The following is a 17310-nucleotide window of genomic DNA, read 5'->3' on the forward strand; positions in this document are numbered from 1 at the left end:
TTTTCCCACCTCGGTACTCAGTTGAGCTAAGGAAATAGTAAGAAAATACCACTAAAATACTAGATTTAGCGGATGAATTCTGATGAACGCCTTTAGCCGCGGCCCAAAGAATAAAAAATTTGATCTTTGGCTGTGTTTGTGCAGAAGCGGTATGCCAATAACATATTATAAATAGAATGAAAACCCCAAAAACCAATGGAAAACTGCCTGTAGGAGTTGTAGCAATACATATCCTCATTCCAACAGCAAATTTAAAGCTTGCGACCTAGGTCGGCTAATCATTTTGTAATATTTCAAAATTGGCGCCAGTTAATTTGCTTGCTAAGAGTAAGACCATTCTACATGCATTGCGGATGAACTCCGAAAACTTCGGTCACACCAAAAGATTAATATTTTTCGACTAGTAAAACTCTTAGCCGTACTGAGTACTAGGCTTAAGCCTAGTACTCAGTACGACGAAAACTGCTAGCTAAGCATAGGAGTAAGCGAGAGGCAAATAGGTAGCTAAAGCCCCTAGCCGGGGACTTTTTCCCACCTCGGTACTCAGTTGAGCTAAGGAAATAGTAAGAAAATACCACTAAAATACTAGATTTAGCGGATGAATTCCGATGAACGCCTTTAGCCGCGGCCCGAAGAATAAAAAATTTGATCTTTGGCTGTGTTTGTGCAGAAGCGGTTTGCCAATAACAATGTATAAATGGAAGGAAAACCACAAAAACCATTGGAAAACTGCCTGTAGGAGTTGCTGCAATACATATCGCCATTCCAACAGGGAAATTAAAGCTTGCGACCCAGGTCGGCTCAACGTTTTGTAATATTTTAAAATTGGCGCCAGTTGATTTGTTTGCTGAGAGTAAGACCATGCTACATGCATTGCGGATGAACTCCGAAAACTTCGGTCACCCTAAAATATTAATATTTTTCGACTAGTAAAACTCTTAGCCGAACTGAGTACTGGGCTTTAATAAAAACGTAAGACTCTTTGGTCCAAAACCAGAATTGACCAGAAATGGTATCCTGATTTTAAGGAGTATAAAGTACACTTCTAATTAATATTAGTTATATTTACGAAGTGCAGAACATATCTTGACACTTTGCTGCAAACATTGATGTTTTCGTACACACAAAAAAAAGCACGTCGCCGTAAAATCGATAAGTCCAGGTAATTTTCTGGTTATTCCTACTCATATCGTTTTTACCTGAAATATTCATAAAATTTACATTAAATAATATCATTTTGCCGAATTCTCTCTCTCGGAGATTCTCTAAAGCCTAGTACTCAGTACGACGAAAACTGCTAGCTAAGCATAGGAGTAAGCGAGAGGCAAATAGGTAGCTAAAGCCCTTAGTCGGGGACTTTTTCCCACCTCGGTACTCAGTTGAGCTAAGGAAATAGTAAGAAAATACCACTAAAATACTAGATTTAGCGGATGAATTCTGATGAACGCCTTTAGCCGCGGCCCAAAGAATAAAAAATTTGATCTTTGGCTGTGTTTGTGCAGAAGCGGTGTGCCAATAACATATTATAAATAGAATGAAAACCCCAAAAACCAATGGAAAACTGCCTGTAGGAGTTGCAGCAATATATATCCTCATTCCAACAGCAAATTTAAAGCTTGCGACCTAGGTCGGCTTATCATTTTGTAATATTTCAAAATTGGCGCCAGTTAATTTGCTTGCTGAGAGTAAGACCATTCTACATGCATTGCGGATGAACTCCGAAAACTTCGGTCACCCTAAAATATTAATATTTTTCGACTAGTAAAACTCTTAGCCGAACTGAGTACTAGGCTTAACTTCGAAAAAGAGCGCAAGAATCAATATGGCGAGCAAAATGACATGAGTGGAAGCAAGAAAGACGTATTCGAAATTCGAACTGACGTACTTCAAGCATGTTTTCTCGCTCGCACTAGAATAAGTTTTGGTCAGGAATAATGAAAATTTTCGTTCTTACATTTTCGACCATATCACATTTACCTGTCCCCATATCAAGTTAAAAATGATCCTAAAAAAGGTCAAATTGACCTACGATTCATATCGATTTTTTTTTGGGTGTACGCACAACAGCTTACATTTTGGCCCACACATAGCAACCTGCTTGCGAACGCTTTTCCGCTCATAACAAACTACAAATAATTTAAAAAAACCCAAAAAACAATGAGCTGAAGCATTATTTAATTTTTCCCGCCATCGATTTGATTTCACAGTCAAGAGGAAGAATTCAGAGTTGCACCGAGAAAACATCGCCTAACTATCGCATAAAAGAGCCCGTCAAAGTCCGTCAAAATTGGATGGCGGACTAACTGGGAAATTTTCGGAACGGCAAAACCTTACGGACCATCCGTTCAACGGAGCTCTGTGGGAAGACCCTATTACATATATTAGACAAAATGATAACCGTGCCGGGTTGGCATCTCCGTCGATAACACTTGTGTAACAATAATTCGCTATCGATATATCACGAAATAAGTTGCTTTGTACATTTTTTTTGTGAAAGTAAATTCAGGCGAAATTCTTTAATTTCCCGTTGGCTCCCGGGCGCGTCCAATGCAATTGACCCCCTTGTGGTGGCGACAGATTCCCCCGGAAGACTGGCAAATCCGCAGTGCTGTAATATGAAAACCTGCTAACTCGAATTACCTTTGAACACCACAATCACAAACTGAAAACCTCGATGCGAACGGTCGGACAGTCGCAGTACGAGCCCTAGTCCCCGTCCCGAACTCTGATCCCGTCGAGCGGAGGATTTCCGGAAGGAGCGGCGCTGAACCATGACATCATAGCCGTTGCATATGCTTCCTGCCCCGAATCAATGTACATAAATATGTATGTATAGCCAGCGTACCGCACATACGCACATATCCCCCGCGATAGAACAGAACGGCAGAGCAGTGACGAACGTAGTGCAATCGAAACTAGTGATTCATGGAAAGCGTACACCTCGGCCTCCAGGAGACGGCTGCGCTGCCTCTTCCACCCAGCTGTAAGCGATATTTCAGGCGACGGCACCCAGCAACGAACAAAGTGGGTGGAATGGTCACCCCTCCGGCCCAGCCCCCGCCTTACCATCCAGTGAACACTGCCGGAATTTAACCTTGAACACAGCCCCTGCCCTCCAGTACTCATCCCCCGCCTTGACTCTCATTCCAGATTAAACGTGGTGGTCTGCTGCTGAAAATCTTGCAAAATTGGACAAACCCTCTGCGACTTTGTACGACAACAAGAGGTCGTACCTGCGAACCGTGCTCGGAAGGGAAGCGCCATCAGCGAAGATGGTACTACCTCCTGCACCACGCAACCTCAAAGGTGGGTGGCTGGAGTCATGCAAGATTAATTACTACAAGGAGGAGGGGATATTTCTGGTTAATGTTGAAGTTTTCAAAATATATTTTTGATTTTGAGGAAATAAGATAAGTCTTTGGGCTCCTAAGAAATGGCGAAGGTGTTTTCTTCAACAAGTATAGAAGAGCAGTTGAGAAAAAATATATATAATATTTATAAAACCCATGCTCGTAAGGAAGAACTTCACACAGAAATATCTTCCTATTATAGATCGTTCAATTTCAACAGAATTTAATGTGAAAAATGTTCGTTTCGTCCCAGATATTGCTGGTTTATTCCCTACACATTAGTGGATTTTAATAATAAGGAAATAGTTATTGAAACCTTCACCAATCTCGTAAAATGAAACCGCTTTATTTCTCATAAATATTGTTTATAAAACTGTTTATATAAAGGAAATTTACTGAGAAATATGTGGCACTTGCATTAAGTATTTACATTCAAATATTTATTTACAACAATCTAATCCCTGTTATTTGATTTTCTCATCTTAGGAATACCTCCATTTCTAGCGAGGAGCAAGCTGTGCAGGGAGCTAATATACAAAAGTCGGGACACCGTTCGTTTAATAGGTCTGCCTCCTCTAGGCAAAGCTCGAACCCGACATCAAAACTAAAGGACACACTGAGCAGAAAGCCCACTCGCAAGCAGGACGCACTTTCTGCACACACGAGCACCAGCAGCACCACATCGATCCAATCGTCACTCATCGAGCCAGCTTCCTCTCTGCCCACGCTGCACACCACGCATACACCACCGGCTTCCAGCAAAAGTAACCTTTTCGTGCGGGTACTTCGACGCTTTTCCAGTAACTCCCTTTCCGGAAAGACAACGGTGAGCCCAAAAGTCGAAGTCGAAGCACCGAAAGTCAACGACAACAACAACGGCGCTCTGAACAAGCAGCAAACGACCGATGTAGAGGTGCTTTGCTCCCAGGACAATCAGAGCAGGAAACACAATGAGGACAAAATGGATGCCAAAACAGAGCCTGCAGATGCCAAGAGCCACCAGAAAACTGGTCTAGCTTCGGGCAATCCCAAAAAAGACAAGTCGGTCAAAGGGACGTCGCAAGCGGTTGTCTCAGACACCAAGAAAATGGAGGCCAGGAAATCCTCCTCGGACACGGTCATAGAGCCGTTGATCAAGCAACAGGCGCCACTGCACTCGTCCAAGACCACGCCCACGACCCTGACGGCAAACTTCGTGCAGAACATCCGATTTGTCCGAAAAAATGTGGAGCAGTCGGGCAGGAACACCAATCCACTGCAATTCGTGGAGCTCGAGACGGAGTTTCCGCGCGACTATGATGACAATATCGAGATGCTGTCCCGCGAGGCGGAGCACCTGGAGGAACAGTTCCGCACGCCTACGCGGTCAAATGCTACGGATGCCGCTTCCCACCAGGTGGCCGGCATCATCGACAACATTATTACCGAAGCGTCACGGAGTCTTGCAATCGAGAAGACTGAAGACGATGTGCCATTAAGGTCCTCCACCAAGCACTCCAGCGGCGTCAAGCGCGTTGGCTTTCAGGTAGAGGAGAAGGATGATACCGAAAGTCATAGCGAAAAGCAGCCAAAGAGTATCGATAGTATAGCCAAGAAGTCGGAGAGCGCCGAGGCTAGCGCTGAGGAAGCCACTGTCACTGGGTCCTCTCCGGATGCTTCCGCATCCCTGCTACCCTCCACGTCGACAGTGTCCACCACCTCATCGGCCACATCGATCACCAAGAGTAAGAGCGATGAGGACGATGACCCGGTGGCCATGTCTCCGTGCGGGCGTTTCTTTAAGTACGACAAGGAGGTCGGACGCGGTTCCTTTAAAACTGTCTATCGTGGCCTGGACACGTTGACTGGAGTTCCCGTCGCCTGGTGCGAATTACTGGTAGGTTTTTACCAAGTTATTATGTTTAAGGTACAACAATAAGTTTACTTCAAATGCGAGTTTTTCATTGAAGTCTTTAAACCAGACTTAATTTCATTTTTTTACAAGGAAAATTTTGTATTAAAAAAGAGGTCCGGTGGCTAAGTTGAAGAATATATTTTTTTTTTTTGGTAAAAAAGAAGAAGTTAAGAACTTATCAGAAAAAAAATGTTTTTTTCTTTTAAAATGTCTTTATGTTGATAATATCAACTTGATAAACAAAGCGAAATTAGTCAAACTGAACATTGGCTCAAGCTGGCATAAGTTACTTATCAGAAAGATAATGGTTATCAAGATTTTTGATTATATAATCATGTTATATAATGGATTACGGTCCTGACAATATGAGTACTCATTAAATGAATGAATCATTTTTTATTAATTTTTTTATTTTTATTTCAATTTGTGTTTTTGTTTTTACAGGACAAGCAAGTGAAGAAAAGTGAACGCACCAGATTCCGCGAGGAGGCAGACATGCTGAAGAAACTTCAGCACCCAAACATTGTGCGGTTCTATACATATTGGGAGTTTCCCATCGGCCGCAAGAAGAATATAGTACTAGTCACCGAACTAATGTTATCTGGAACTTTGAAATCGTAAGAGTATAAGTGGCACTTGATTCACAAATATAAACTCTAATTTACTTGCAGCTATTTGAAACGATTCAAGAAAATACACCCAAAGGTATTGAAGTCATGGTGTCGCCAGATCCTGAAAGGCCTCAACTTCCTGCATACTCGTCAATTTCCTATAATTCATCGTGATTTGAAATGTGATAATATTTTTATAACTGGCACCACTGGTAGTGTTAAAATCGGCGATTTGGGCCTGGCAACGTTGAAGAACCGCTCCCACGCGAAATCTGTGATTGGAACGCCGGAGTTCATGGCCCCGGAAATGTACGAAGAGCACTACGACGAGTCGGTGGACGTATATGCCTTCGGCATGTGCATGTTGGAGATGGCCATCTCCGAATATCCGTATAGCGAGTGCAAGGGTCCCGCACAGATTTACAAGAAGGTGATCTCGGGCATAAAGCCAGCAGCGCTGGCCAAGGTGGAGGATCCCAACGTGCGCGACATTATCGAGCGGTGCATCGAACTAAAAAAGGAGGATCGCCCCAGCTGTAATGAACTTCTAGAATCAGAGTTCTTTGACGAGGACATCGGCATACGCGTGGAGCCCACTGCCTCCGAACAGTTTCTTTCTGATCCCAGCATCAGCATAATCGAGTTCCGGCTGCGTTTCATGGACCCAAAAAAGCGCTCGTCGCGACACAAAGAGAACGAGGCGATCCAGTTCGAGTACAACATCAAGCACGATGAGTACGAGCAGATTGCGCAGGAAATGATGAAGGAAAATATCATATCCGAGGATGATTCTCGCGCTGTAGCTCGACTTCTGAAGGTGCAAGTTGTATCGCTGCTCAAGGAGCGTGCCCAGCGTCAAACTCAAATCAAGCTGCAAAACGAGAAGTCGCGTTTGGAGAAACTTGCATTACAAAAACAACGTGAGAGTTTACCGACCAACGTCGACGAAGACGAGGAAGAGGAGGAGGAGTCCGAGGACGAGGAGGACGGCGTAAAGTGGAATCAGCGCCTGCAGCTCAAGTACGACCTGCTCAACACTGATTCAGAAACTAGCCTAGCTCTCTCCACGAACAGCGTCGAGCCACAACAACTGTCAGCACGCTCGAACACTTCGATTCCGAACAGTGGCATCCAGCAGCCACTTCAGGTCGCAGGTCCTGCGGGCGTCCCCCAGTTGATCTCGGTGCAGCCGCAAGCCATTTCCTCACCGGCCATTCCCATGCAACAGAAGCCAACTGTGCATTACATTCAACCGCCGCAACTGGCTTCATATCAGAACTCCAATCCGACCATGCAGGAAATGGCAGGCAACCAGGTTATCTCCCCGACGGGCAGTCAACAGATGCAACAGCAGCAATCTATTGCTGCACCGACCGTTAATCACCAGATCTTGCCGCAGCAACAAGTAAACCAGCAACAGCAGCAGCCACAAATGATGCAGCAAATGCCACAGCAAGTTCAAGTGCAGCAAGTGGCCCAGCAACAACAGCCACAAACGGTTTTACCACCACAGCAACACGAGCAGCAGCCACAACAACAACAAACATTGCCAGATCAACAAAAGAGCCAACAGATTCCGTTGCAGCAGCAACTGCAGCAGCTCATGCACACGAACGTGCAGGCACCGGACCTGGCACAGCAGCAACAAATGGCTCAGCAACAGGCCCAACAATACTTTCAGCAGCAGCAGCAACCACAGGCGCCGATTCCCTTGCATCCGAATCAGCTTGCGCAGCAGCAACAGGCTTACGCGATGCAACAGGCTGGCCACCAGCAACAGCTAACGCAGCCCCTTCAAATTCAACAACAGATCCTACAGCAGCACCAACAAGCGGCGGTCTCGCACCAACAACAGATATTACAGCAGCAATTAGCCCAGCATCAACTGCAGCAACTCCAGCAGCAACAACTTCAGCAACAGCAACTCCAACAGCAGCAGCAACAGCAAATTCAACAACAGCAACTCCAGCAACAGCAGCTCCAACAGCAGCAGTTTGCTCAGCAGCAGCAGCAGCAGTATGCTCAGACCATGCCACAGCAACAACACCAACAACTAGTCGCGGGATCTCAGGTGATGGCACCGCAGCAACATCAGCAGCCTATGCAGCTTCCAGTTCAGATGCAAGTTCCACCCACTTCAGTGGCTCCTGCAATACAGCAGTCGTTCAACCAGCAACCCCCACAAGTTCCTCTCGGTGATCCCCAGCAGCAGCAAATTGCAGGCTTCTCGGCCGTTCCTTCGCAGCAACCACAATTTGTGGCACAGGCCACTCAGCAACCAATACAGTTGTCAATGCCTTTAGAGCAGCAATTGCAGCAGTTGTTACATAGCCAGCCGCCCCAGCAACAACAACCACAGCAGCCTATAAGCCAGCAGCCGCAGCAACCTACGATCCAACAGCAGCCACCGTTGGCCCAGCATCAGCAGCCCCCGCAGCCTCAGCTGATACCGGGAGCTCAACAGCATCAACTACAACAGCCACAACCCCAAGCGGAACAGCGCTCACAGATTCCTTCGCAAGTCCCAAAGCAACAGGAAAATCTGAATCAAATCCAAGTCAACCAGGAGCTACCGACAGCAACAGAAACCATGTCTGTTAATAGTACCCAAACTAACACCGAAGGTGCTTCCAAAACAGACCCCCAAACAGCTGTAGATGCGGAAAAGCAGCAGAAACAACAGGGCGCTGCTTCACGTTCCCAAAAACCAAGACGTTCCAATCGAAGCGGCAACGAAAGGATTCCGAAGCTAAGCGTTACCAGTGTGGACGAGGGCAGTGTCATAAACTGCCACATGGAAAACAAACTTAAAACGATTACATTTAAATTCGACATAGGAGACGTTAATCCGGTTGAAATTGCCAATAAATTGGTGAGACAAACTTTTAATACAAGCAACACTCAATCATCAACTATTTTGTCTTTCAGATCGCCCAAGATTTGCTTTCTAATTGCCAAAGTTCAGTTTTTGTGGAAATGATCAATGAAATTGTTGACCAAGTCAAACAGAATCCTAATCAAATTCCTATACCGACTAATTATCGCCGCAATATTGAAAAGGTACATCGATATCCCAAAATTACTTCCACAGAAATTTCTTTCTTATTCAATGAAGACTGTTCTTACGAGGCCTCAGGGTTCTTTAAACGCAGAGATGGATACTGTTTGTTGGATGAACAAACACTTACATGAATCAACAATCTTTTTAAGGAATGACATTACATTTAAAGCCCTTCGTTCCTATTGGTGATAAATTGCATCATGGCGGCACCTATCTTCACCCAAATTTTATGTAGTGTTAGAAGTCCGATCTTAAAAAAATTATACATGTTAAGAGTTTAAGCATCACAACTAATTTTCACAAATATAAGTATATTTCTTCATAGATATGATTTTTTGGCGATAAAAAAAAGCCTTAAGTTATATCACCGATAAATGAGTCCGTTTCCTTCCTTTTCTTCTGAAAAGCAGCGATTCAATGTCAAGAAAATGACGCGAAAACGATTCCGTGAAATACTTAACTAAGCGATTTTATTATCCATATCACAAAATCAATGTTTTTTGATTGTCTATCCCTACTATAACAAAACAGGTCCGACACGCGTCTCTAACTCGACAGCGTTCCACGTTTAGGTCACACCAAAGACATAGATCTGTAAGTGTTGAGTGCACTGGGCTTATAAACACTTATTGTTTTCCTAGCTAAAATGTTTCTTTACTTACGAGGTTTTTATTTTTATTCTTAGAATTAATTCAGAAAATTAATTATTGTTAAAATTATTTGATGTTTATTTTTAATAATATTATTGCAAGTCGTTTTCAGAGTTATCAACAAAGTGCCATCGATTTTGAAATCGTACATTTTGTCCGTCATCCTAAACCAATTATTGCCAGCTAAAAATTATAAAATTACTTTATTTTTGTAAAACCTTTTTTCTCTTCTTTTCTACAACAACTCCGGTTAGGGGATTTAAATAATTTTTAAACAATCAAATTTCTACCCTTTTATGGCTCCCAAAGCAAATAAATAGTTTTTAGGTAAACTGGTGATCTTATTTTTAAAATCTTTATTTAGGAGTACTATTACTTATTTTCTTCTGCTCCTTTCGGTTTCACTTTCAATACATTTTTTTAAATACTTGTGAACTTGCTTGACTACTTTAACTCACATTTATCTAACTTATTTTAGCGGGATGAAACCGCCAGCGACATTACCAAAATGTTCGAACCCACTATCCATGGTGTGGAAACTCTGCCTTCCAGCGGAGGAGGCACCGAACCGTCAAACCCCAATTTAACTTTCGATGCCAGGCCACATGTATCCAACATAACGAATGCGCAAGAACCCCAGGCTAATGTTGGAACCCCACCCACAACCACGTCGACCATGTCTTCCTCATCAACCGCATCGAGGGATGCACCCAATAGCAGCAATGACGTGACTATTGGGTCGGGATCCGTTTCCCGCAAGACAAGCACGGCATCTGAATATACTTCGCTGTCGATTGACTATATGCCTGACAGCAATATTACTCCAACTGGTCCGGAACCACAGCTCGACGATATCAAGGAGTCACTGACTGTCAACCAGAAGCCTTGCTCCCTTGCTATCGCTAGAATGCAGAAGCTTTTGGAGTCGACCGGCGGTGGTGCTCCCCGTAGCCTGAATCTACCCTTGAATCGTCACCTGAAGATTCAAGAAGACTTAAAGCATACTAGAAGCCTTGACGATTTGACCGCTGTGAAAATAACCTTTGATATGCCCAACAAGGCCTCATTTGAACCTTCGGAAAATGCTCAGCAAGCCATCGCAATGGAAGCAGAGAAGCCCAAAGATAAATCCGCCCATGCAATGGCAAACCAGGGAACCGGAGCAGCCAACACTCTGGAGCAGTTAAAGATAGAACTGGAGAACATAACTCATGCTCACGCTTTTGCCTCAGCGGTAGTAGCGTCGATCAATAACAGGGCTCCTCACCAGGCTTCCCCAGCCCCAGCCATGTCCTCACTGAAAGCTACTTCTGGATCAACACAGACACAAGAGGTAATTTAAAATTATATTATACAGTAAAAAAAAGAAAAACAAGAAAGGAAGTTAACTTCGGCCAGCCGAAGTTTATACACCCTTGCAGGTATGTCTATTTAAATTTTAAAATGTTGTTTTTAAATTGTCAAAAATCAAAACGACTACTTCTTACAAAGTTAGGGGAGAGGGGGGCTCTAATAAGAGGAAAAGTTTGGTTAGACATAGAAGCTATAAATAAAGAGCTATTGGAATAAGACTGGTATAATCGGAGAGGCTGTTCTTTTGGTTATAACTTTTTCCTACATCATTTTAGGGAACGTTGCAAAATGGTCTAGCTCCAGTACTGAGGTAATAACAGTACGAAACTTACTTTCGCTGTTAACGTTATAGGGTAAAGGAGATCATTTTGACTCTTCGATCTAAAATGGAGTACATTTGTTGTGGTTTTTTTCTAACCTTTCTTCTGCTATTAAAAATGCGGTTATAGCTCTTTGACGCGGAGGTTCATATTTTTGTAAGCTTCTTATTATACCCGTTACTCGTAGAGTAAAAGGGTATATTGTATTCGTGCAAAAGTATGTAACAGGGAGAAGGAAGCGTTTCCGACCCTATAAAGTATTTATATTCTTGATCAGGGTCACTAGCCGAGTCGATATAGCCATGTCCGTCCGTCCGTCTGCCTATCTGTATGAACGCTGAGATCTCGGATTCTAGGGGTTCCTCCGCAAGTTTGTTTCATCAAGGTGCCTTGCCCACAATCGCCTTAAACGTCCTTAAAATTTTTCTAGCGCCCACATCTTTACAGATTTTGTTAAATTGTAAATACAATTTTGTTTGGTTTATTAGTAATAATAATTAATAATAATTTTAGTCGCCTTTGTTTTTTTTTCCGATCGGAATGTATAATGTTATTGTGCAAATATTTCTTAAAATAAATTAAATATGATTCTCATAGGTAAGCAAATCCAACAACGGAGCAGGGCCATCAGCACCTTCAGTGGGTCAGAATACTCCCACTGCTGCTTTGACATCCGCTAGGGGTTCTGGCTCGTCCGTCTACAATTCACGGCGCACTTCCATCGACAACAGCATGGGATCCGATGTGCACTTGCAAACCTCCACTAATCTTGAAGGGACAGTTAGTAACTCGGATCCGACTCCAACTGAGGCATCAGTTGGCATTACCATTGGCACGGGTCACGAGAAGCAACTGTCCAAACAGCCTAGCTTAGAAAAACCATCGACCACATCCATTACAACAAACAGCAGTGATCCTCCGCAAAGAAATCCCAGCAACGGATCAATCAATCAGAACTCGATTGCAGATTTGGAAAAGAAATTAGCAGCTTTGCGAAATGTCGAAAACGCAGAAGAGGTAAGAATCACGTATACCCTTTTTTTTTGTTTTTTATGTCTAAAATGTTTACTTTTTTTAACTTTATTTTGTGTTTAGTCTGCATCATCCACTTTGTCGGTAGTTCCTAAACAAATTGAAGAGGTCGTGAATCCAAGCGCGCGTAAAATTTCGCGTTTCAGTGTCAGTCGTGTTCAGGAGCAGAAGACTTCAACCGGTGTGGAGGAACCTGCACAGGGCCAACTAAAGATCGACCTGCAGGTCGCAGGCCCTGGAGGCCATATACAGGCCAACAATTCAGTGCAGAACGGTAGTGTGGTTAATACTCCAACCGAAGTCATCAGCTCTCCTATTCAAAATATTCCGCTGGCCATTAACGGAATTCAGTTGATTTACCAACAAACCCAGCCGATCCACCAGTTGCCTGGAGGAACCTCCACCTCTGCTAGTGGAGCTGGGGCGCAGTGCATTGTGGTGCCACAAGTTATTAATCAAAATGGCACACATATGCAACAAATATCAAACCTGCAGCCGCAGCAACAGCTTGTGCATCAGAATATGCCACAACAGACGCCACTTAATGGCCATCCACCCATGGTTAACACGCACCAGCAGCAGCCACAACAGCAATCTATACCGATGCAGCCGATTCAACCACAACAGCAACCGAATCAAATGCCTCTCCTGGCGCAACAGCAGCAGCAAATCATGATGCAACAGCAACAGGGATCCCAGCAGGGATCACAGCAATATAACTTGCCCAGCACACAGACCCATCCTCAGCATCAATTCATCCAAACGCAGCCCAACCAGCTTCACTCGCTTCCCCCCCAGGTGGTGAGCATGGCCCAGGGAATGCCGCATCAGCTTCCACCCATGCAGACTATGTCGGCTCAGCAGCAAATGATCTCGCAACAACAACATCAGTTGCAGATGCAATCGCACATGCAGCAACAAAGTGTGCCGGGAATGTACAACCAGCAGACAGGAGCTCATGTGACCGCTCAACAAAGTTTCCAAGGTGCTGTTCCAAATCATCTGTTACAACAGTCCCCTCTAATGGCATCCCAGCAGGCATCACAGCCTATTCAACACGTTATGCAACCAATTTTTAATGCCACGTCTGGTGAAGGTAAACAAATCTATTGTAAACAACTATGTCATTCTTCAATCATTATCATTTTTATATCATTTTTTGCAGTTACCGAAGAGCCTGTGTCTTTAGCGGCAACGCATCCGCACTTGTTACCGAGCGATATACAATCCGTAAGATCAAGCCAAAACCATAAACAATTGATATGCTAAAAAGACAGTTTCTTCTGCAGGACATTAAGCACAATTTAGACTCATTGGTTAACCAACTGTGCAACACGCGCTTGGGTACTAACCAGCACCAACGGCTGCTGCTGTTGCGTCAAAGACAACTCATCGAAGAGGACGAGCTGCGTCTAAAACATTATGTGGAATACGAAAAGTTTCAAAAGGCACTACGCCAATGTAAGTTTTACTTATGATCTTAGCAAATAAATACTAAGTCTCGGATGATTTTTCAGCTATTAGCACAAACGTTCCAGCGACTGCAGCTTACTATTCAGCAGCTACCGCACAGCTTCCAACTAACTTGGCAGCTCCTGCAGCTCCGTCCTCATCGAATACGACATCCACTAACTCCGGAAACACATAACTGCGCTAAATGTTTTGCTTCATGCACCTTTGACAAGCCATACAACAGGTCTACTCTATGTTCTCGGCAATATAATTGGCTCGAGTTTAAGGAAGTGGATCTGGAGGTAGATTTTAAGTAAAAAGTGGTCGAATGTTACGGGGTTGTCTGTAAATATTAGTCAAACGCTTCTTGTTGATATGCCATTGTTTTATATTTTTCTTTCTGTTTCACTTTTAATTTAAAAAAATCCTAATTTCCGATCTTGGCTTTCGTTTATTTGTTTAAAATAAATATTAAATTTTTGTATGAACTTTTTAAGGAATTTGTACATTTTATTAGTAAAAAAAAACTGTAAATAAACATTTCGATAATGTAATAATATCAATGCATATAGGAATATTATATATTAGTCATCATTTATTCAAAGTGATGTATACATACTACGTAGTTACTAAATAAATAACTTATTACCGAACTGTTTTTTTAATATTTACCTTGCAAGCAAACATTTATAGTTATTGACGGTAGTCCAGTTAAGTGACAAATATGCACACAGAGTGGGGACAAAAAAAGTGTGCTTTTGTATTTAAAAATATGCTTGAAGAACAGAAGCTGAGGGACGCATTTATCATACAATTTGCGCTCGCAGTGCATCGGCTCGGCGGTAAAGCTCCTTGGGCGGATGTTGGTCGGGATGTTCTCCTCCAGCTTGGCCAGCGCATTCATCGAGTAGACCTTATTTTCGCCGAATGCAAAGGACTCCGACGCGATGCCCACGTCAGCCTTCTCCGCGGAGACATTGGTTCCGGCCGGTTCTATGTCATGAGCTTCGTAGATTTGCAATGAATTTAATATTCAGTATTTATTTTAAATACGTAAGACTACTGCACATTACAAACTGTACCTGAACCTTAAAATATTAAAATATTTTTTTTCTTAAATTAGTAGGGGAGAAGGGGGCTCAAATAGTCCAAGGGCATCAATAGCGCGCCGTGTTTACTGAAGGTTCCTTAGAACATCAAAGGGCTGCATTAAAAATTTGAGCTTAAAGCGCTAGCAGTTGAAGAAATTACGAACCAATTTCCGTCAATTTCAAATTCCTGAAAATCGTCTCATTCCGATCGGGACATTGGTTGCTCGCGAGATTTTATGAAAAAATTATTTTCTGAAGGAAAATATCATGCCCAACGCTTTTCTCTCACTAAATATTTTGTTGGTCTTTATAGAATGCGAGTAAACATGTACCTATGTTTCTCTATGTATGTTCAGTAAACGTATTTAATTTCTTAGTTCTAGAGATTGCCATGACTTATTCAAAATTTGACAACATTTTGGAGTGGATAATAAAATAAAACAAGAAAGGAAGCTACCTTCGGCCAGCCGAAGCTTATATACCCTTGCAGATAAAGTAATGCTCACTTGGTGCAGTTCCAGGGATTCCAGATTCAGCGTTTCTATTTTTAAATTTGGTTTTTAAGTAGTCAAGAATTATAAATGCTTTAGTCGCTAAATTTTAGTTTTTAAAATAAGTTTTTACTCTTAATAGTGTTAAATTAACCGAAGAGGTACAAAATGATTTTAAAATGTAGATGTTTTTGCATTTCAACCACCACATTTTATTATTTTTTGTTATTACCGGTTTTATGTGTTTCCCAAAGGATAACGACAGTGTATGATCGTCCAGCTAAAAACATGTTGTAATAATAATAAAAAAAAAGTTCATTTCCAAAAAATTAGCAGATTTAAAACTTTGCGCTTTATTATTTTTTTAGTCATTAACGCTTGCACTACTATTTTCATGAGCTGCCGAATTATGCCATAATTTAAAAAAATTGGTTTAGAAATATAGCCAAAGTGAAACTTTTAAAACGTAACGTAAGTGCACTACTATTTTTATGATCGTAACTGTATGTTTGTATGGGACTTTTACTCAGTAGCACCCAATTATCATGGAAAATTTGAAATGGTGCGTGGAAATTTTTGGCTGTGTACCTGTGTTATTACATACATATTAAATTTAAAAGGTTTCTAAAGGACAAATATTTTCAAGTTTGGTTAGTTTCTATACATCAAGAGCTATCGACACACGTAGTTTTTTTGATATATTGATTATTTGCAAAATGGTGAGTGATTGAAAAGAAAAAAAACTTTTTCACGAATAACCGATCGATCGGTTAAGATTTATTTGAGTTATGTGTCCGGCCGTCTCAAAAAAAAGTGGTTTTGAGAAAAACACGTGCCCAGGTGCCCAGGATATACCTGTGAGGCATCGCCGCAGAATGGAAAATTTTGACACTTAGACACTTTGGCCGGACTTATCTTATGGTATGTTATTTTTCAAACCCTAAAGACTTTTTTAAAGGAAAAAACATTTTTTCGATTTTTTCAAAATTATACTTAGATACATTTTTATACCCCTGCAGAGGGTATTATAATTTTGGTGAGAAGTTTGTAACGCAGAGAAGGAGACGTTTCCGACCCTATAAAGCAGGGACCGTAACTTTTATGAGTTTTATGTTAAAAATCACATTTTAACAGTTATTTTCGGATTCGTAAAGTAAAACTGAAACTGTTATTTTTTGAGTTTTATAATAAAAGTTGACAAATAACAGTAATTCGTCGTGATCAAAAATAAAACTCAAACTTGATTTATGGCGATTTTGTGGGTAAAACAAATTTTAAAAAAATATAGTTATAAAAAATGCACGGTTGGCTTTTTTTAAAGATTTTTAGTAAGTTATTTAAATGTTTTTTTTAATTATTTAATTTTTTTTGAAATTTCAAGAGAATAACAGTTATACATAAAAATCAACAAATAACAGTTATTTTTTGAGTTGTATTATAAAAATCAAATAAATAAAAATCATAACGGATTTGTAAACTACAATGGCCAACAAAAATAATGGTGTATTTAAAAAAATTGTAGGACTCTTCTAAGTGCATGATTTTTTTGGTAAGAAAAATGTACAATAACAGTTATTTTCGGTCCCTGCTATTAAGTATATATATTCTTGATCAGGATCAATAGGCGAGTCGATATAGCCATGTCCGTCTGTTTCAATATCGTTTGCGAACTCAGTTTAAAAGCTAGCGACTTAAAACTTTTACAGTCATCCTAAAACATGGACGTCTATATTCCATAGCTCCCATAGGAACAATTGGATATAACTTGCAAAAACTGAAGATTTTTCGTGCAGTGTAAAAATATTGACATGAATCTTTCCAAATCGTATTTTTTTGTGCATACCTTGATCAGGGCAAAAGCGCGTTCCGATCGGACGTCTGTATAGTATAGTCCCCATAGGAACAATAGGGTGACAAATTTTAAAATTTTATTTTTTGAATTATGAAATATTTTGTTTATTAATTCATGTTGCTATTGTAGTCAAATTTTTATTCGTGAAATCTG

At 41.6% G+C, this 17310-nt stretch overlaps 1 protein-coding gene across 1 annotated transcript; it reads left to right on the forward strand.

Moving 5' to 3' along the window:
• The first annotated feature begins 3836 nt into the window (after window positions 1-3836).
• Wnk (Wnk kinase) lies at window positions 3837-14376 on the forward strand. Its single transcript, XM_017146398.3, has 10 exons — window positions 3837-5226; window positions 5689-5861; window positions 5916-8727; window positions 8784-8915; window positions 10045-10899; window positions 11837-12256; window positions 12335-13367; window positions 13437-13501; window positions 13561-13732; window positions 13789-14376. The coding sequence occupies exons 1-10, from the start codon at window positions 4312-4314 to the stop codon at window positions 13917-13919; spliced, it is 6708 nt and encodes a 2235-aa protein (XP_017001887.2). The 5' UTR covers window positions 3837-4311; the 3' UTR covers window positions 13920-14376.
• The last annotated feature ends 2934 nt before the right edge of the window (window positions 14377-17310 follow it).

Source organism: Drosophila takahashii, chromosome 3L (genome assembly GCF_030179915.1).
Source record: "Drosophila takahashii strain IR98-3 E-12201 chromosome 3L, DtakHiC1v2, whole genome shotgun sequence".
Classification (NCBI taxonomy): Eukaryota; Metazoa; Arthropoda; class Insecta; order Diptera; family Drosophilidae; genus Drosophila; species Drosophila takahashii.

Bases quoted from the DNA above. Each gene is read 5' to 3' on its own strand.
- Wnk (XM_017146398.3), top strand. From the start codon at position 4,312: ATGGATGCCAAAACAGAGCCTGCAGATGCCAAGAGCCACCAGAAAACT. The intron at 5,227-5,688 runs GTAGGTTTTTAC...TTGTTTTTACAG, and splicing joins TCGCCTGGTGCGAATTACTG to GACAAGCAAGTGAAGAAAAG. The intron at 8,916-10,044 runs GTACATCGATAT...AACTTATTTTAG, and splicing joins ATCGCCGCAATATTGAAAAG to CGGGATGAAACCGCCAGCGA.